Raw genomic sequence first — 21085 nt, 5'->3', positions numbered from 1 at the left:
TGAAAGCCTCGGTCCTGGGCGCGCGCGCGGTCATGTGACTGGGCTAAGATGGCGTCCCCCGGCTTACGGTGGCTCCTGACTGTGTCTCTTCTGCCCTGGTGCTGCGCCGCCTGGTCGCTGGGATATCTGAATCCGCCTTCTCCGCCACCGCTGGTGATCTGGCATGGGATGGGTGAGTGAGTGTGGAGAGGGGCATCCCTTCCCCGCCTGGGTTCACATCGCAGAGCTGGAAGGGCGAGGACTGTGATTCCACGGCACCAGGCGCCTGATCTAGGTTTTGGGATTTGGGGACTCTCTGCACTGGAAAGAAGGGAGCCAGGTGTCTTTAGTGAGCGCTCAGGGAGAGCTGTGCACTGCTAGGGTTTTATGATGTCCTTATTAAAATCCTAGCAGCAATGACATCAGCTATCAGCAACTGACATCTGACCATCGGTCCCTGCAGAGCTGGGCGGCACACTCATGCTTTCATTCCTTCACTCTTTGGAGATCTACTAGGCACCTGCATCACCTTTTTACAGTTACCACACAGCACGACTACATCTGAGCATGAAACAAACTGGATTCTCCATCCTTCTGGAACTTACTTTCCAGCGGGGGAAACATACTATAAAGAAATAAGGGAAAAAAGTGTCAAATGGTGGTGAGTGTGGTGTGGACAGACAGAAAGCCTAGAAGATAGAGCTGGAGGTGTGAGCATGCGCTTGTAGAGAGCACTGTTAGGAAAGGAGTCACCCAGAGAGTGGCAACCAAACCGGTCTAAAGTGATGAGGGAAGATGCCTATATGGGTGTGTGGGCAAAGGCCCTGAGCCGAGCATGTGAGTGTCCAGATCAGGGTAGCAGGAGCAGAGGGAGCAAGAGAAGAGAAATGTGAACCACCATTCTAGCACTGGGAACGTACCCTGCAAGAACAAACCACTGAGCCATCTCTCCAGCCCCCTGACTTACATTTTTAAAAGATTGTTCAAATGCAACATGGTGGGAGCCTGTGATTTCAGCGCTCAGGAGGCAGGCAGGAGGATTTCTGCAAGTTTGAAGCCTGTCCTATATGGCAAGTTCCAGGTCAGCCAGAGTTACATGGAGAGACCCATAAATAATAATATATTTTTAGCTAAAGTTAAAAATGAAAACAAAGGGTTATTCTACTGGTGACACTAGATGGTCATGTGGACCCTTCTAGTGGTCACTGACACAAGCAATGTGGCTCAGAGTCCTGGGGAGAAACTGTCATTAGAAAGAAAGGGACAGAGGAACAGGGTTAGCCAAGACCACAGGGAATCCAGGCTGCTTGTCCACAGAGGTGACAACAGGCGATTCCCAGAGTCTTTGGGGATGTGAATTTATTAGCTGTGAAGATTGACTTTCTCGAAGACTCCTCTTAAGGAGAGTCCACATGTAAGGTTCAGGTTATTGGCCTGTTTGTCCTGGAGACCCCCGGCTCTGTCCTGTAGCTAGTCAGCTGTTCTTTTCCTCCTGTGACAAGGTGAACAGGGATCAGGGCCAGGACAATTCCACAGACTGTAGAAAAGGAGAAGAGAGACTCTGTGGGTCAGACTTTATGGATTCAAGACATGACAGCCTGTCTGCCTTGTCCCACTGTGTCCTTATTTCTGGTTTAGTTTCTGTGCTGAGAAGAGATTGTAGGTGTCACAGAGGTCTGCAAGGGGACCCTGCAGTCCCTTGAACCCTAGAGATGGCTGTGGCTCAGAGCCGTGTAGTGACAGATGTTTGGTAACAGGAAGTACAGGGAAGGCTGGAACTTTGACACACTTGCGGGTGGCATCATGGGATTTAGATGTGGTGTGAAAGACGAAGGGGACAAAGATGACGCCATCGTTTCTGGCTTGAACAATTTGAAAGTGAAGTTGTTTTACCAAGAAGTGGTAGCCAGGAGGGGAACACACTTGGGGTATATATACGTAGTCAGAATTCTTTTAAGCCCAGTAAAGGAACGCACACTGGTACTTGGAGCCCCAGGAAGTGGAAAGAGTAAGGTCTTAGCTCCAGGCCAGCTGAGGTACATAGCCAGACCCTATCTTGAAAGAAAACAAAAGAAAAAGAATTTGCTTTTGAACGTAGGAATTTAAAGGGTTTGTTGTTATTGCTTTGGTGTGTTGCTTAGTTTCATATGGGGCCTTTTTATTAAAGTGTTTTTACTATTGTGGGGGGTACCACCTACACCATTGCACACACGTGGAAGTCAGGGACAGTTTGCAGCAGTCGGCTCTCTCTTCCACCGTGTGGGTCCCAGAAATCAAACTCCGGTTGTCAGCCTTGGCAGTGGGCATCTCTACCCAAAAGACATACATCCAGACCTAGTTTTTGACTGAGACAAGGTTTCATGTAGCACAGGCTAGCTCAGAACTTGTATTTGTTGCCTAGACAAGAATGACTTTGAACTTCTGATCTTACCTATACTCCTCCGAAGCGCTAGGACTACAGGCATTTGCAAACAGCCTGGGCTTGTTTGGTATTTTGAGACAGTATCTTTCGTAGGCCAAGCTGTCACTGAACTAGACATGTAGCCAAGGCCCCTTTTTGTCCCTACTCATTACAACATGGTGGATGTTGTTAAGAAAGAAGTTTCTTTGGTGTGGCGTATTTTCTCCTTATACTTTCCTGTCCGGCTGAGATGCTGCACTTTAAGTGCAAAGAGGACATGTCTCATCTTGGTGGTCAGTTGGCTTCCTGTTCTTAGGTCTGATTCTTTGCGGGAAAGGAAACAATTCCTGGGCTAGGTTGAGGTGCTGAGGTTCTCGCTCTTGATTTGTACAAGTGGGAGGTCAACCTTTTCTCAAAGCTTGTAGATGGATTCTTCTTTGGGCTTCCAGCTCACACATACACAAAAATGGCATGGATAGTTAATTAGGAAGCTCAGCCTATAGCTTAGGCTTATCCCACTAACTCTTATAACTTAAATGAACCGATTTATATTAATCCTATGTTTTGCCTCGAAGCTTTTTACCTCTCTTCCATCTGTACCTCCTGTTTCCTCTCTATGTCCTCTGGCATCTCCCCTGCACCTAGATTCACCTCCTCTTCCTCTCTCTGCCTGGAAGTCCCACCTAACCTCTTTCTGCCTAGCTATTGGCACTTAGATGTTTATTAAAAACCAATCGTTTTATTAAAAAACTTGGCAAAGACACATCTTCACAGTGTACAAAAAGATTATTCCACAACAGAAGCTCATAGGGAATATTTCATTGAATTTTGTGCCTCGGGTATTTCACTGACCTCCATTATGGTCCCTGGGGTTACAAATGTGTGGCGCCACACCTGGCTTTTGATTTTTTTCTATTTCTTTCATTTGCTATAAGACAGGGATTCATGCTGCTCAGACTAGTTTCAAATGTCCCTGAGAAGCCAAAGAATAACCTTGAAGTTCTAATCCTCCTCCCTCTGCCTTCCAAGTGCTGGGACCATGTGTGTGCTCCCCTTGTCCAGTTTATACAGTCATTTATCCTGTCTGGGGCCTGGTGCATCCTGGGCAAGCACTCTATCAGTGGGGTGACTTCTCCACCCCCATGTGGCCTCTGCAGCTTGTTAGCACCTGACAGAGCCATGTAGGAAGTGTTCTTTTATCTGTTCCCACTGAGGGGACACTCCTGTGACACCAGCTTCACCGTTTTCAGTGCACGATTCGGTGGAGTTGAGCCTGATCACAGCTGAGGCAACCACAGCTCCCCTGTAGTTTCAGGACTGTCAGCCCAGGCAAACCTCTGCATGGTTAAGTCCTTGTTTCCTCACCTCCTCTCTTTCCTGATCACCTCCTGCCTGTTCTCTCTGCTGTGGTTCCTTATTCTGACAGAACAGGTGAAGGAGCAGACAATCTGTCTACTGTGTAGGGTTAGTGCACGGAACATGCTCTGAGGGTCATCCAGGTTGTAGCATGCTTCAGTGCTTCATGCCTGTTCATGGGTGAACAGTATCCCATTGTGTGACTACACCACAGGTGGTTCATCCAGTAATGGACATTTGCCCAGTTTCTACCTTTGCTATGACCACAATGCTGCTGTAAGCATTTCTGTAATGGTTTATCTGGATGTACGTTTTCACTTTTCTTGGGTATAAAAGTAGCAGGGGAATTACATGCTTAATTTTTTTTTAAGTCATTGCCATACTTTCCCACAGGGATTGCATCAGTATAGTCCCACCAACAGGGTACAAGCATACCTATTTCCCCAGGTCCTTGCCAACACTTACTTTCCAATTTTAAAACGTGTGATAGCACACACCTTTAATCCCAGCACTAGGGAGGCAGAGGTAGACAGATATCTCTGAGTTTGAGGTGAGCTTGATCTGTGTGGGAAGCTCTAGGCCATTCAGGGTTCTGCCTCAAGAACAATAAAAATAAACAAAAGTTACTTTTAAGCCGTCCAGGTGGGTATGAGGTGACACTGTTTAGACCACATCTAAACTACAGTGATGCTGCTGGACACTTCCTGTCTTCTTGGAGAAACGTCTTTGCATCCTTTCCCAATTTATGTTTAAGATTTTTTTTAAAAATTCATGTGTACATGTATGACAACATATGTGTATGTGTGCCCATGGAGACCCGAAGAGGGCTTCACTGACTCCCTGGAGTTAGAGTTGGCTGTGAGGTTGCAACATGGGTTCTAAGAACTGAGTTCAGAAACTCTAGAAGTGCTCTCAACCACAGATCCTCTCTGTAGCATCTTCTTTCATTTTAAATATATTTATTTTTATTTTTATGTGTATGTGTGTGCCTATGTCAAGTACGTGTAGATGCCCAAGAAGGCTAGATGGTGGATTTCCTGGATCTGGAATTACATGTGGTTGTGAGCCATCCAACATGAGTACTGGGAACCAAACTTGGGTCCTCTGACAGAGCAATATCTTGACCAGTGTTCTGTTGCTGTGAAGAGACACCATGACCAAGGCAACTCTTATAAAAGAAAACGTTTAACTAGGGCTGGCTTACAGTTTCAGAGGTTCAGTCCATATCATCATGGCAGGAAACATGGTGCATGCATGGTACTGGAGTAGTAGCTGAGAGCTGCTACATCCAGATCCACAAGCAGAGACAGACAGACAGACAGACAGACAGACAGACAGACAGACAGACTGCACCTGGGCACCTGGTATGGACTTTTGAAACCCTCAGAGCCCACCTCCAATGACACACTTCCTTCAATAAAGCCACACCTCCTAATCCTTCTAATCCTATCAAAGAGTTTCACAGCTTGACTAAGCATTCAAATATATGAGCCTCTGGGGCCTTTCTTATGCAACCCACCACAAGCATCTAGCATTCTCAACGATTGAACCCCCTCTCCAGCCTACCCCCTTTTCATAATTATATTATTCGCCTTGTTGAATTGTAAGAATGATTTATGTATCTGGACACTGAACTCAGATACATGTTCCACAAATATTTTCTCTCCTTCTGGAGTCTGACATCTCAACTTTTGGCTTCTAACTTCTTACATTGTGGGTCAGAGACCCATATGGGATTATGTCACTAAATGTGGGGATCTCGAAAAGTGTGGCAACAGTATTCTGAACCCTCAATGAGCAAAACTTCATTCAACATCAAGAATGAAATGAATCAAGTTATTTCTGGCCGTGTTTGCATCTCCCACTCCACTGGGGCACACTGAACACAGAACACGTGCACTTGGCATTGTACATGCTGTCCTGCCGTGAACACCAATAAAACACTGCTCAGGCTCCAGGCTGCTGGTGTCATGAACCCCAGTGCCCTACTGTATGCACGTCTTATGTTCTTATAGTGGTTCTATTGCCAGAAATGAAGACTTAATATTTTCTTCAGCGTGTAAGTACCAAATCAGCTTGTCTTTCTATCATGTTGTGTTCCAATGATTGCTTTTAAAATTGCTGTTGGAGAGATGGCTTAGTGGTTAAGAGAACTTTTGATCTTCAGCAGACTCCAGTTTGATTCCCAGCACTTGCATGGTAGCTTACAGTTGACTGCAACTCCGCTTTCAGGGGCTCTGACGCCCTCTTCTGGTTTCCACAAGCACCAGGCACACATGTGATGCACTTACATACATGCAAGCAAACCTCATTAACATCAGTTAAAATGAATAAAAATTTAAAAATTGCTGTTTGAGTTGCTGACTTGAGTTTCATCTTAAAGCAAAAAAAATCAGTAAGTGAATTTTGTTTGGGGATTAGGACACACTTTCCACAGTTTCTGAAACAAGCATGCTTCTGATATTTGTGCTATATATTTGTGTCAGCAACTTCAGTATTAATGTTATAAAATCAATATATTGGCTAACTATGAAAAACACCAAGGATGCTCTGTGTCTTTCATTATCAACTGTTCAGCCAGAGCTCAATTCCTGTTCGTTTAAGATAGAGTCTCTCTGAGTAGCTCTAGCTGTCCTGGAACTCACTCTTTGGACCAAGCTGGTCTCCAATTCTGAGATCCACCTGCCTCTGTCTCTGAAGTGCTGGGATTAAAGGCATGAACCACTAAAGATGGGGTCTTACTATGTAGCTCTGGCTAGACTGGAACTCAGCATGTAGACCAGCCTGGCCTCAAACTTATGGAGCTCTGACTGTTTTTGCCTCCTGAGTGCTGGGTTTAGAAAAATAACCACGTACATCTATTTTATCATTTTGTAAAATTAATTTCTCCCTTAATAAATAGTCAAATTTTATGTGTGCCAAAGAATTGTCTTATAATAAACTTCTTTATGATTTATTATCAGTAAATATCTGATTTGTATACATACTTCATGCACCCATAGAGCCAAGGTCTCGTAAGCATTTCTAAGCTGAGAAGGGCTCTGTGTGGGCACAGCTGGAGAAGCCCTGCGGTAGATCTCTCCACTCTATGCCGTCCTTCACATTCTTGATTTCGCTCTTTGAGATATAGAATGTTTTTTGTTTCTTGAACAGTGTTTTGATTCACGAATTTCTGTCATCATTTTCCTTGGCTAGGAGACAGCTGTTGCAACCCCATAAGCATGGGTGCCATTAAAAAGATGGTTGAAAAGGAACTACCTGGAATTTACGTCCTGTCTCTAGAGATTGGGAAGAACATGATGGAGGTAAGATAGCAGCTCGTTCCCTGGGAGGTTTGCTGCCGGGCTTGATAAAGTGTGCTATTTGAATGTTGCCTCTTGCATTGTAAGCAGCAAGCCATAGCCCCACTGGTTCAGTTTCATTTTGTTTGGGGACGGAGGGTTTTGCCATGTAGCCTAGGCTGACCCGGAACATGATCTTCCTGCCTCATCCTCCCAGGTGCTTCCCTGCAGGGTTGTTCCCGCATGCTCAGCTAACACTTGAACTCCAGTGGTCAGATGAGGGCATGGATCTGGGTCAGCCCCTGCCTTAGAGAAGACGCTGTCTACGTACCGTTCCTTCATTTTACCTCCCTGCTCCTCTTTTAGGATGTGGAGAACAGTTTCTTCCTGAATGTCAATTCCCAAGTGAAGATAGTGTGCCAGATTCTGGAAAAGGATCCGAAGTTACAGCAGGGTTACAATGCTATGGGCTTCTCCCAGGGAGGCCAGTTTCTGTAAGTACCCTCCTGTGTGTGCTGCTCCTCACAGGGAACTGATGTGTCTCCTGATCAGGTCAATTGGCTGCACTTATGTGGGGGTCCTCCTGTCTCACAGAAAGGAAGGCAGTCTTAAATTGTCACTGTGTAAACAGCTTTGTGGAACTTAGTTTCTCTTCTTTCTCTGTGTGTGCACATGTGTGAGCATGTGTGTGGAGGTCAAAGGTTAATGTGAAGTGTGTTCCTCAATTACTCTCAACCTTACATTTTTAGAAAAAAAATGTTAAGGATTTTATTTTGGTATTAATTATGTGTGTGCTGGGGTATGTGATCATGTGACTGCAGTGCCCTTAGTGGCCAGAAGGGGCATCTGATCACCTCCCAGCTAGAGTTAGACATTATTGTGAGCCGCCCAGTGTAGGTGGTGGGAGCTAAGCCTGGGTCCTTTGCAAGAGCAGCAAGAGCTCCACCACTGAGCCATCTCTCCAATCCTCTATTTTAACTCAAAAATGTCAAAACCACATTTACTCTGTGTGGGTGTGCCTGTGTTTGTGTATGTGTATGCGCACATGTGCACACACGTGTATGCATGCCTTGGTACCGTATGAGTAGGTCAACAGACAGCTCTGAGGAATCAGTTCACCCCTTCCAACACATGGAGCCTGGGAACCAAGTCTGGTCATCAGGTGTGGTAGTGAGTATTTAACCCATCTCACTGGACAACATTGTTACTGCTGCTGCTGCTGTTGAGGTCTTTCTGTGAACCTGGAGCTCAGGATTGAGCTAGCCTGGCTGATTGACAAGCCTCAGGGACCCTTTGTCTCTACCTCCCCAGTACTGATATTCCCGGAACTGCTGTACCAGGCTTTTTCATTTTTTCTTTTTTCTTTTTTTTTTTGTAAGGGGAACAGGCAATGCAGACTCAGGTCCTTATGGCTTCACTGAGCCACCTTCTCAGCCCCTCTTGCTGTGTTTTCTATGAAATAAGATTTATATACAGCCAGGAGGAAAACCCGGGAACTCTATGGTTTGGGGACCCATGGTGTAGTAAATAACTTAATCTGTGAAGTGACTGTTGATAATTCCAATCTGACCGTCAGAGCTGACAGCCACCTTTGACTCCTGCAGGAGGGCAGTGGCCCAGAGATGCCCGTCACCTCCCATGATCAACCTGATCTCAGTTGGGGGACAACATCAAGGTAATGTTCACCCCCTATGCCCATGGTTCTTCCCCTTTTCAAACCCATATTTAGCTGATGTTTTGTATTTCTTTTTTCTTGCTTTTTCTTTCAGTTTTTTTCCTTCCTTCTTGTCTGTCTGTCTTTCTGTCTCTCTTTTCCCTCCTCTTAGCCCTCCTTTTTAGATAAGGTCTTGTTTGGTAGCCTAGGCTACGCTTAAACTCTTAGCAGTTCTTCAGCCACCTGGGTGATGAGATCATAGGCCTTCACCACCACACTGTGTGTGTGTGTGTGTGTGTGTGTGTGTGTGTGTGTGTGTGTGTGAGCTGCTGAGTCCATTTAGTGCTGCGCATATGTATATAATCACTTGGGACTGGGTGACCTCCCAGGGGCTCACCCCAGAAGACGCTTCTCTTTCTCTCTGCCATCATTAACTGCTTCTGGTTCTTCATCTAGGGGTGGGGCCCTGTGTGGTTTCTCCCACCTGCGCTGGCATGTCAACTACTGTTGTCATTATGCAAGTCTTGTGTAGGTGACCATATTGCTGAGATTCTATGGGTGTAACATATACAGATGACACTCTAAACAGCAGCCGTACTCTGGTCCTTACACTCTCTCTGCCCCCTTCTTCCCTGTGCCCTGGATGTGTAGGGCTGTAGATGTGTCCGTTGCAGTTGGGCACCTCACAATCAATTGTTCTCTGCATTTTGACCAATAGAAATGGAGATTGCTACAGAAAGAAGTTCCTGTGGTGAAGGGTGAGAGCTGCCCTTACCAAGAGAAGCAGGCGCTAAAGTCTCACCTCCAGAACAGGGCCTGGGCACGCAGAGATGGCCTAGATCTAGGCGCAAACGTGTGTGTGCGCGTGCACATGTGTGTGGGTCTCCACATGTAAGGCAAGAACTCTACCTCAGGGCTGTACCCCAGCATACATTTGGTCTTCTGAATCCATGCATGAGCTCCCTATCTATTGATGCAAAGATCCATGGAGGAGAACTCTTCTGGGAAAGGCCATGGTGGTTTTGTGTGCCTAGAATCCCAGTATTTAGGGAGTGGGGGCAGGAGGATCATCCTCAGAGAGCTTGAGTTCAGCCTGAGCTCTATTAGACCCTACCTGTCTTCATAGAGAGGGGCAGGAGTGTAGGACCCCGCCTTCCTGTGGATACCCACACCCAATCCAGGCGCGCGCCTTCCCGAACTCGGGCCCACGAGAATGGACGATTGTCCTGAGGGTTTAAAACAGACACACACAAAAGAGACCTTGCTCACTTACCAAGAGTAAATGGCCACTTTATTAAACTCAAGTCGGGTATTTATACCAGTGGGCAAGGGGGATCAAAAGGGCAAGGCCTCCTCCCATCAGGAGCAGGAGAAGGAGAATACAGGCCCCGGTGCCTCAGGCAGAATCAGCTGGGAGGGGCCAGGCGAGTGGAGCCCACTGCTAGAACCTTGATTACAAGTGGAATCACCATAACAAAGAGAGCCAAATTCTTCCTAAGCTATCCCCTCAAGCCAGTGCTAGTGCACAGTCTCTAGTGAGCCAGAGGTCACACGGCCCTGCGAATCGCCAGGAAGAAGGGAAAAAGACCTTGGTACCTACACAGGAGTGGGGAGAGAGGATGGGAACATAGCATCTGCACTGAACATGCAGACTTTGCTCGCTCCCCAGACAACACAGTAATGACAATCCACGAAGTGCTTACACGTCTTAGGTGTCAAAAGTAATCCACACAGTATTTAAAGGAAGGGGAGCTGCATGGATGAAAGTATGACCTGGGAAGCGGGGGAGGGGAGTCAGATGATTCCCAAGAAGGAGGATGAGGCAGTCACGCGCTACTTGTAGCAGCCACATGTGGGTGGGGCTGGGGCACAGGTCCCTGGGGGCGTGCCAAGAGGAAGTTGGTGGTGGTGTTAGTTCTCAGTACTTGGGCTTGGGCTTTTTTGGTTTTTGTTTTTTTTTTTTTTTTTTGGTTTTTTGTTTTGTTTTGGTTTGGTTTGGTTTTTTTTTGCAAATGAATGAATTCAGATTGAAGCTCTTTGTCATTCTGTTTTTTGTTTTCACGGTGCCTGGTACAGTGGGCATTCAGTACATGATTATTGCAGTAATGCATGGTATCTTTTACCTACACAGGTGTCTTTGGCCTTCCTCGGTGCCCAGGAGAGAGTTCGTACATCTGTGACTTCATCAGGAAAACAATTAATGCTGGTGCTTACTCCAAAGTTGTCCAAGAACGGTGAGTGTGGCTGGGTGTCCGGCTTAGACTGGGGAAGTACCTTGCTGACATTCATGCTCGGTGATCCTAGGAGTAATGCTAATGATGTCACAACTGTGTATAACTTTAGTCTCGGGGGATCTCATGCCCTCTTACGGCCTCTGGGGGCACTGCCTGCATGTGGTGCACAGACATGCATGCCTGTAAATCATCCGTATACATAAAAATATAAATCTAAAAAAAAAAAGTTGTCCTTAAAACATGAGACCTGATGTGATGACACACGCCTTTAACCCAGAACTCAGGAGGCAGAGGCAGGTGGATCCCTCTAAGTTTGAGACTGCCTGGTCTACAGAGCCAGTTCCAGGCCAGTAAGAGTGACAGACACAGTGAGACTTTGTCTTAAAAAAGTAAAAATAGGGGCTGGAGAGATGGCTCAGATGTTAAGAGCATTGCCTGTTCTTCCAGAGGTCCTGAGTTCAATTCCCAGCAACCACATGGTGGCTCAAACCATCTGTAAAGGTGTCTGGTGCCCTCTTCTGGCCTGCAGGCATACACACAGGCAGAATATTGTACACATAATAAATAAATAAATATTTAAAAAAAAGTAAAAATAATAGAAAAATAAAAAAATAATAAAGGACTTAAAAGGGATAAAATTCACAGGGCCAAGAGAACAAGAGAGGGGTTAACAGACTGACCCTCTGAAACGGTAAACCGGCCCCCAGTTAAATGCTTTCGTTTACAAGGGTTGCCTTGGTCATGACGTCTCTTCACAGCAGTAGTACCATAACTAAAACAAAGGTAGGAAAGAGAACAGAGAGAAGCAGTTAGAATGCCTGATGTGACTAACTTTCCAAGTAGAGGAAGGGTGAACTGGAATTAAAGAAGTAATACAAGAAAATGTCCAAGCCGTCACATGCATGAGCTTCCAGACTAACCAGACTTGCTAAACACCCAGTCAAGAACAGAAGGAAAGCAAAGCCACCCTGCAGTGCTTTCCTATGAAAGTTCACAGCACCAGGCATGGAAAACAGATCCCAACCAGGATACAGCTGAAGAGTTCAGATCCTGGGGCAGCATACCCAGAAGGCAATGGTGCGGAGCCTGTCCGCTGTCCTGTGTGCCTGTACCAAGGAGCAACCCAGTATGAGGGGAAATGAAGTAAAGGGAAAGGAGATGGCCTCTCATGTTCTCCTCTGGGGGTCGCTGGAGAGCCCCCATTCTGTCATCAGCTAGCTATGTGGTCCTGGGCACTCTGAACCTCTAACATAAGGTCAGTAACATCATTTTCAGGGATAAGCAAGCTGAGTATAAGCTATTCAGTGCAGCCTGCGTTCCCACTGTAAAAGGGTTTGGGCTGTTATCATGGTTGGGCTATATTTAAAACATTCCGTCTTCTGTTTCCTTTGCTGGTGTCATTTTGTTTTCTCCTTTAGTTGCAGCTGTGAAGTCTTTGATTCATGATGTCATCAAATATTGAGTTACTATTTGCCAGGCCTGGTCATAGGCTCCATAGATACCATGGAATAGAAGCCAGCTGGGTGCCTTGGTCTCGTGCTTAGTTGGGGAGAGGAAAGAGGCACATCAGATGGGATCTGCAGGCAAGAAGGTGGTTCCTGCACTGGACACCTCTAATCTGTGTGAAGGAGGAGATGAAAGGAGCCTGGGAGAAGCCAAGCAAAGAATGGCCGGCACAAAGGCAGGGGCAGGTCAAGCTTGTTCTGGGCCAGGATGACTAGAGATCTGTGGGAAAATTGAGTAAACAAGTCGGGGCTGTACCACGTAAGAACTCGGCCCGGGAGGGAACTGGGACCCTGGGGCACATGCGGGACTGTTGGAGGTTTGAAGCTGAAGACCTCTACTGCTGTATGGAAAGTGGATTCTGAGAGGGCTAGACAACCAAGAGACGAGCGCATTAGGGCCTGTCTAATTATAGCCTAGCTGAGAGATAGTGGTGGCCGAGACACTAAGGTGGTGACAATTAGACTGAAGGAAAGGGGGCTTGAGGAGTGTTCTGTGCACTAGCTGAGCAACATGGGCCAGCACTTACAGCAGTCTACCCAGGCTGTGCATTCTGAGCTCTCAAGAGCTCGGGTTGTTTGCTTTTTCTTTTTAAAATGTGTTTATATAAGCAAAGCCTCATTTGCACAGATGGCCAGTGGGAGACATACAACATGCAAGCAGAACATACGACATGGTGGGGGGTGGAGGGAAGAGCGCGAAAGGAACATTTCTTCCTGCCACTTTGTCAGGTTTCCTCTCATGTGAGAGAGGATTCTGATGACCAGAAAGGAGCTCACTCAAGCTGCAGTAAACTTAAAAGGACTTTCCTTGGGGCTGAGGGATGGCTGGGTGGACGGCGTGCTTGCTGTGCAAACGTGAGGGCCTGGGTACGCATTGCCAGCAGGTACGCACAAAGCTGCGCGCAATGGCATGCGTCTGCAACCCCCATACTGTAAGACAGGCGGACCCTGGGGACTTGCCTATCAGAGCTGTAAACTTCAGGTTTAGTGAGAGCCTGGCTCAAAGAATATGGTGTAGAGAGAGAGGAGGACACCCGCTGTCAACCCCACAAGAACAGGGGTCTTCCCCATACCTTCTCATATGAACATATATGTATACTCACACATACAAACTAGAATAGATTAATGGAATTTTGTTTCCCAGCACCTCAGAGAGCATGGTGCCTCACACCTGGAATGTCAATACTCGGGAAGGTGAAGCAGGAGGATTGCTGCAAGTTTGAGGCTGGCATTGGCTACATGGTGAAGGACTAAGCCAGTCAGGGTTACATACATAGCAAGACCTTCCATGATAAAAACAAACTGAAACAGTTGATTGTGGTGGCACATGTCTATAATCCTAGCACTGGGGAGATGGAAGCAGGAAAATTGTTCAGTTGGGTCTATCCTGGGCTACCTAGTGAAACCCAGTCTTGGAACACCAAATGAAGTGCATAGACTTTTCTTTACTGCTGTGGTACAGCTTAGACTAGTTAGCCTTTTCCAGTCTACCCCCCAGTGGCTCAAGTTGACAGTAAGAGACACAGTTTCTCTTCTGTCTGTTCATGAGCCGCCTCCTTCCAGGCCCTCCTCTGGGCTGTGCCACTGGCATCGAACCCCTTACAATGGAATGTCCCTGGAATCTTCCTGCCATCTCCTTTTAGCTGCCTCCTTTTGATGGCAAAAGCGTCATGGCAACGGTTGCCCTCACTCCACCCTTGGCCACTGGCCTCCTGGAAGTCAGGCTACCAGGAAACTGGCTTGACTTGGTCCAAAGACCTTCCTCATCCTCCCTTCCCACTGTGCTAGTGAGCCAGGATCACTAGTGTGCTAGTGACCTCAGAAAGATGTCCCCCTACATTTGAAGCTGTGCCCCACCCAGTGTTCTCACTACTGCAGCCTCCTTTCTCCTTATACCCCTAATCCAGGCGTAGCTTGTCTCACGTCCTGTGTGAACCATCATTTAGCAGACCCTTAGGATAGAGTGTCTAAGAGCGTCTACTGTCTATGAAGGGCCTTCCGGCCCTGTAGGGAGCAGTAGTGAGCAGTGATGCTCGAGCATGGCAGATCAGTAGTGGCACTACTTAATAAACTGTCCGTTGAACTTTTCTTTATCTAATTATTTTTGCAGTGCTGGGGATCAAACCCAAAGTCATTGCAGGTCAGACAAATACTATTATCTCTTAACAATACCTTTAGCCCTGAAGTTTTTATTTATTTATATATTATTTTTATTTTATGTCTGGGTATTTTGCTTGTGTGTATGAAATGTACCATGTATGTGCCTGGTGCCCAGAGAGGCCAAAAGAAGGCATTGGATCCCTGGGAACTGGAGTTACAGACAGCTGTGAGCCACCATGTGGGTAGGGGGAGTCAAACCCAGGTCCTCTGGAAAAGCAGCCAGTGCTCTTAACCACTGAGCCATTTCTTTAGCTCATAACTGAATTTTGAAGTATCAGTGAAACTGAACTTTTTAGAACTTCCAGATAACATTTTTTTGAGACAGAGTCTCACGTTAGCCCAACCTGGCCTCAAATTTACTACATAGCTGAAGATAAATAACCTTGAACTTCTGATCCCTAACTCCCAGGTGTTGGTATTTCAGGTGGGTACCACCACCTCTGGCTCCAAATACATTTATGAACAGATTAGAGAGTGTCGTTCTGATTCCTGATAGTCGCACTGGGATGGCTAAATCTCCATGCCTGGCTGAGGAAGGATAGGGTAATAATGGGGAGGAAGAGGTGTCTTATAGGATGACTAGGAAGCAAAGGAGAGTAGGGAGGTGAGGCTGTGGGAGGGACAGCCTGGGCCACTGTGATTAGAAGGAAGCCAAGTATTGATGAATCTCTATCAAAAGCCAAAATCTTTGGAATTTGGCCCTTGATAGACAGAATCCCCAAATATTTGGACTTTATCTTCCAAATGGTCTGTCCCCCTCTCAGGAAGATAGATGTCTTGTTGACAGATCTTCAAAGTCATGAAAAGACAAGGTTTGGGACATAGGGGCTTTGATCCTTCATCTTTTGAAGTCTCTTGGTTGCCTAGGCACTGGAGCATGCCCCGAGCATGCTGACAGAGAAGCACCTTCGTTCCTTCTCTTCCTCAGCCTGGTGCAAGCACAGTACTGGCATGACCCCATCAAGGAGGATGTGTACCGCAACCACAGCATCTTCCTGGCAGACATAAATCAAGAAAGGGTAAGCACCCAAACACGCCCCCATGTTAGGCATTTCTTTCTGGCCATCAGAAAGAAATCAACCAGTGCCCATTTACAGAAAATACCCCAAGCATGAGAGGCAGTACTCATGAGTTCCAGTTCCTTTTAGGACAGCTGGGCCGGGGCTCATCTGGCCCTCCCCCTCCCTGAAGCCCTCTGCTTTCTTTATGTTGAAGTAGCAGAATGAGGCGACAGTAGGTGGCCTGCTGGACAAAGTAGAAAATCACAGCTGCTGTCTGCACGAAGCACGTTTTTTTGCTTTTGGTTTTGGTTTCTCGAGACGGGGTTTCTCTTTGTAACAACCCTGGCTGTCCTGGAACTCGCTCTATAAACCAGGCTGGCCTTGAACTCACAAAGATCCACCTGCCTCTACCTCCAAGTGCTGCCTCCAAGGTGTGCACCACCACCGCCCGGCTTAGATGAGACTTAAGAGACTCTAGAAAAGGCAGAGACTGTACTCAAGCATGAGCATGGTTTGGAACATTCTGGCCAATTAAATGATCACTTTATATGAAGGCTAAGTAGAGGGCATTTGTTGTTTGAAAGCAAAAAGTTGAAGAGGACAATAAACAAAAACAAAAGTTAGGCAACAATGCTGAATCAGGTAACAGAACAACCCAGAATTCTGTTTGTTTGCCTTGGTTTGAAGCCTGTGACTGAAGTGACTAATGTATATAGAATACGTAGGCAGAACTCCCGGTAGAATCCAGCCTGGTTGATAACACGCCAGTCAGACAGCTTTTAAGGGAAGGCTGAACTCTGAATCGCTACCTGAACTTGACAGTACCAACCCTGCAGAACTGCTCTTCTTCCAGAGTGTCAACGAGTCCTACAAGAAGAACCTGATGGCCCTCAAGAAGTTCGTGATGGTGAAATTCCTCAACGATTCCATTGTGGACCCAGTAGACTCTGAGGTGAGACGGGCAGCGTGCCAGTGTGCCACAGTGTGCCGAGAGACTAGGGAGTCAACGGCGCCTGCCACAGTGTGCCACAGTGTGCCGAGAGACTGTAGGGAGTCAACGGCATTGATGGCGGCTGCCACAGTGTGCTGAGAGACTGTAGGGAGTCAACAACACAAACGGCGGCTACCACAGTGTGCCACAGTGTGCCGAGACTGTCAAGTCAACAGTACTGACAGCAGCTGCTTCCTGGGCAAACCTGTCCTCCCACCAACTTTGTACCCAGGAAAATCAGCTGCAATCCCCTAGCTGCACCCAGAATTTGTAAGTAAATGTGGTACACTTTAGTTTTAATCAGGTTCTCAGAAATATGTCCCAAAAGGGATTTAGAATGACTAGGCCCATATTTATGAGCCCCTAAGCTTGATGTCCAGGTCTGCCTTGATTTAGAGATAACAATCTTTACAGCTTCGTCACCCACATTTTTCTTTTTGAAATGCCCCAAACCTGTTTGAAGGCTTCTTTCACGAGCCTTAGTCTTTTGAATGCTTTCCCCTGGCTTCTCCGCCTGACAAACTCCTGTTCTTTTGCTCAGGCTAAATACAATGTCACTTCCTCTAGAACACCATCCCTAATTCAGCTCTCTCATTTTAGTGGAGCCCTCACTTTGTAGTCCAGGCTGGCCTCGAACTCGCACTGATCCTTCTCCCTCTTCTTTTGAGTGCTGGGATGACGGAGGGGAGGAACCACCAGCTGCCTCAACTGACACTCCTGCTCACAGTCAGATCACAACTGGGAGGGGAAGGCAGCCTGGGAGCCAAATCTCACCATATTTTGAGTAGCCTATGAGCTCAGAATTTTTGCATATATGAATGGCTAGAGAAAAAAATCATATTTTATGCTATGAAAACTAGATGAATGCCAAATTCCCAAATGCATCTCATTAGAAATCTTTGCTCATTCTCATACTCTGTTGCTCCCTTTGCATCACAATGGCAAGTAAGAAGCCACAACCACGTGATTCCCTATCTGACCCCAGTGCTAAACAACGAATTGGTTCTGGGCCTGCTAGGCTGGGAGTTTGGGGAAAGGGCTTATGTATTTATCCTCGAATGACTGGGGAGCTTTCATCTGCAGACAGTGAAGGAAGCAGAAGTGGCAGGGAGATAGAAAACCGGAGAAAGAGTCATCCCTCAGGATTGGCTTTTAAAATGAGATGACAAGATATACCCTCAGGTTACGTATGCTGACAGGTCTGTATTTCTAGCATTCAGAAGGCTCAGACAGATAGCTTGCCAGGTTAAGATCAACCTGGGTCACACAAGGGAGTTCCAAGTCACCAAAACCAAGACCCCACTCCCATTCTTCCTTCTTGCTTGCTATGTTGCATATATTACAGTGTTCATTTTGCTGGTAGTTTCAGGTACTAGCTAGCATCGAATCTGACCTGTTCTTTTTCCTTCTCTCCTACAGTGGTTTGGATTTTACAGAAGTGGCCAAGCTAAGGAAACCATTCCCGTTCAGGAGAGCACTATATACAAAGAGGTAAGAGAGGGAGCAATCGGCCTTGGGAGGTTGACACTGTTTCTGTCATCAGCCCTGGCTCCTGGAGCTGCTGGGCCCTCTTTAAGGAAGGCCCTTGCCTTGTTTGTCCTAGAACACTCGTAAGCCATCTGACTTGGGCCTTACTGAGCTGTTGCTTGTCACACTAACTTCCTAGGTGCAGGTTTATAGATATTTACTGCATCTCATGGTTTTTAGACACAAAAAGAGAAGCTGCATCTCTGTTTTACTTTTGAAGATAAGGTTTGGAGCTGGCTTCCCGTGCAGAGTTTACTACAAATTCCAGAAGCCTCTAAGTAAATGCAGACATGGGTGAGGTACCAGGCTACCTTAAGACCTGGAGCGGGGCTGTTTCTCAAGCAGATGTTAGTGTTTTACCACTGCCACAAACTGAAGAATTTATACTTTATCCTGGAGATGGACTCACAAGCGCCCCAGAACCACACCTGACTCATATTTACTTCCATGTGTTCCCCGCAATTTCAGAGGCATGGTTTCCTCTGCTTTTCTCATACATGTGCTGTGCCTGTGGGTGAGTGAGGAAGAAAGAAAGGGAAGCTAGTTTCTGGCAGCCTTGGAAATCATAGCCAAGATCTTCCTTATCATGAAACTCAAACCCGGGGGCAGACAGACAAGCAGTGGCTTGCTCCCCCACCAGTCTCTTCCCAGCAAGAGACAGACAGCCTGGCTATTGGGGATGGCACTCTAACTGCAAGCCACTAACAGGTCCTGAGTTCATGATCCTAAGAATAGGATATGCTGTATCTTAGAGCATTTGGTCAGTTTTCTCCTGTCTTTGGCTCAGCCCCACTTCACAATAATGTTCTGTGCCGGGTTTGCCTGGGGCTTGTCCAGCTGCTTTTCAGAAAGCTGACTACAGGCACTGGGGAGCAGCTCAGGTCCAGGGTTTATTTCTAGCACCTTGCAGGGGTTAGGAGTGCAGCAGAATCAGAACAATCTCAACTGCATATTAAAAAAAAAAAAAGGAAAAAAAAAAGACATTTTCTATGTAGTCCTGACTGACCTGGAACTCTTTATATAAACCTAGCTGCTCTTGAACTCAGAGACCTGTCTCTGGCTCCTGAATGGTAAAATTAAGGGAATGGGTCACTATGCTGGCTTACCCCCTTTCCCCATTTTTTCCCCAATGCATAGGGTGCTTTATCTGCAAGTACACCTGCATGCCAGAAGAGGGCATCAAATTGCATTATAGAAGCTGTGTGTGAGCCATTATGTGGTTGCTGGGAACTGAACTCAGGACCTCTGGAAAAGCTGTGTATGCTCTTAACCACTGAGCCATCTCTCCAGCTGCCATGTCTTTTTAATGCTTAGAGGCAGCTGAAGGAACCAGGCATAATAGTAAAACAGTCATATTCCCCCTGCCACTTAGGAGGCTGAGACAGGATTGCTGCAAGATTGAGGCCAGCCTGGGCTATAAAGCAAGACCTTATCTCAAAAACCCAAACAAAATCCTGAAAGGAGGAATCCTTCCCCCCCACTCAACAATACAGCTCTATTTTAATACTGAAGAGAAAATGTACTTTGAGACAAATGCTGTACATTGTTGTGAGTCTAAAACCTTCCATTAAGCCCTTGAGTTCATTATGGCCTTTCTCTCTACAGGATCGCCTGGGACTAAAGCAAATGGACAAAGCAGGAAAGCTGGTGTTTCTGGCTAAGGAGGGGGACCATCTTCAACTGTCTAAAGAATGGTTTCATGCCCACATCACACCTTTTCTTAAGTGAAGCCCTTGCGCTTTGCAGCAGAGCTCAGGAAAGCCCAGCTCTCCCTGGCCACCCTGGTCTCTAACCTAGCTTGCAGGCAGCCCTCCTCCCTGTTATCTAACATGCCTTACTTGGAAAGATCTAAGATCTGAATCTTATCCTTTGCCGCCTCCTACAACCATATGGTGTTGAATTCAAATTTAATTAGCTAATAACCATGGCGATTGTTTTACGACCTTGTGATATGGTCAAGCTTCATCTGAAGAAGGGAGTCTGCTGTTGCAGATCAATGATTGTGCCCAAAGGAGACAAGAAAGTGAAGCAGGGAGACAGGCTGAGGGCATAAACCCACACAAATTTGGAACAAATAAAAGCCTGGTGGTACCCAGTCCTGAGGGGCTCGCACAGCACTTTCTCGGCGCTGCTGCTGTGGGCGGTGCTGTCTTCCTATCTAAGGGTTGCCTTCTAGTGGCTCCTAGCAGTCGCTCCACAGGCCTACCTTCATGTCCCCACAGAACTTACCTTGAACCCTCAGTGATAGAATTAGTCACAAAAGGAGGGACCGGGAGCAGGGTGGCTTAAGAGAAGAAATGCACTTTTTTTGAGACAGAGTCTCTCTCACTCTGTAGCCCTAGCTGGCTGGAACTATGTAGAGCGGACTGGCCTTGAACTCACAGAGCTCCTCTGCCTTGAGTGCAGGGGTCAAAGGCCTGCACCACCACGTTGTGTGTCTTACCTACCATGAGATAGTGGGGAAGTGGAGCCAGGTGGGGACTGTTCTTACAAACAGCCCTCTGTAGTTGCTCACACCATTGCAAACAGGAGGAAGTCTGAAAGCTGGGACTTAGACACTTCTACCCAAATCCTATTTACCAGCATACTCCAAGCTGCTGCTGACTGGGTTCAAGAAAACGACTGAAGAGTATTGTAGACTTCCTTTTCCCCTTGGACACCAACCCACATTAGTATCAGGTGATGACTCTGATGGTTAGAGAGACACTGCCCCCACTTCATGTGCCACCTGAGCTTGGACCCTTTAGCACTCAGGCTGAGGCCGCAGCACTTTCTGGATGATTCCTATCTAGTCTGGAGAAATGATTCTTTTCATGAAAGCACCCTATTAGCAATGCAGAATCCACCCCTTGCCAGTTTTTCCTTTTCTCAAGTCTACTCTTCAGTAACAAGATACAGGGTAAGGGCAGGCAGCGGGAAGGTGTGACGCTCACTTTACAGGCTGTCTGAAATAAAGAGTAGTTTCTTACCCTTGTGTCGTTTCCAGTGTTTTCACA

The 21085-nt window shown here is 46.8% G+C and overlaps 1 protein-coding gene across 1 annotated transcript; it reads left to right on the top strand.

Annotated features, from left to right (window-relative positions):
• Positions 1-13: 13 nt before the first annotated feature.
• On the top strand, positions 14-21057 carry Ppt1 (palmitoyl-protein thioesterase 1). Its single transcript, XM_048434525.3, has 9 exons — positions 14-172; positions 6932-7041; positions 7384-7511; positions 8622-8692; positions 10803-10905; positions 15499-15589; positions 16425-16523; positions 17982-18053; positions 19695-21057. Exons 1-9 carry the CDS (start codon positions 49-51, stop codon positions 19815-19817), a joined length of 921 nt encoding a protein of 306 aa, XP_048290482.1. The 5' UTR covers positions 14-48; the 3' UTR covers positions 19818-21057.
• Positions 21058-21085: the final 28 nt, after the last annotated feature.

Source organism: Myodes glareolus, chromosome 3, assembly GCF_982192425.1.
Source record: "Myodes glareolus chromosome 3, mMyoGla1.1, whole genome shotgun sequence".
Lineage (NCBI taxonomy): Eukaryota > Metazoa > Chordata > Mammalia > Rodentia > Cricetidae > Myodes > Myodes glareolus.
The sequence above is the reverse complement of the archived record's forward strand: the minus strand, read 5'-3'. Positions and strand labels throughout refer to the sequence as shown.

Bases quoted from the DNA above. Each gene is read 5' to 3' on its own strand.
- Ppt1 (XM_048434525.3), top strand. From the start codon at position 49: ATGGCGTCCCCCGGCTTACGGTGGCTCCTGACTGTGTCTCTTCTGCCC. The intron at 8,693-10,802 runs GTAATGTTCACC...TTACCTACACAG, and splicing joins AGTTGGGGGACAACATCAAG to GTGTCTTTGGCCTTCCTCGG. The intron at 16,524-17,981 runs GTGAGACGGGCA...TCTCTCCTACAG, and splicing joins TGGACCCAGTAGACTCTGAG to TGGTTTGGATTTTACAGAAG.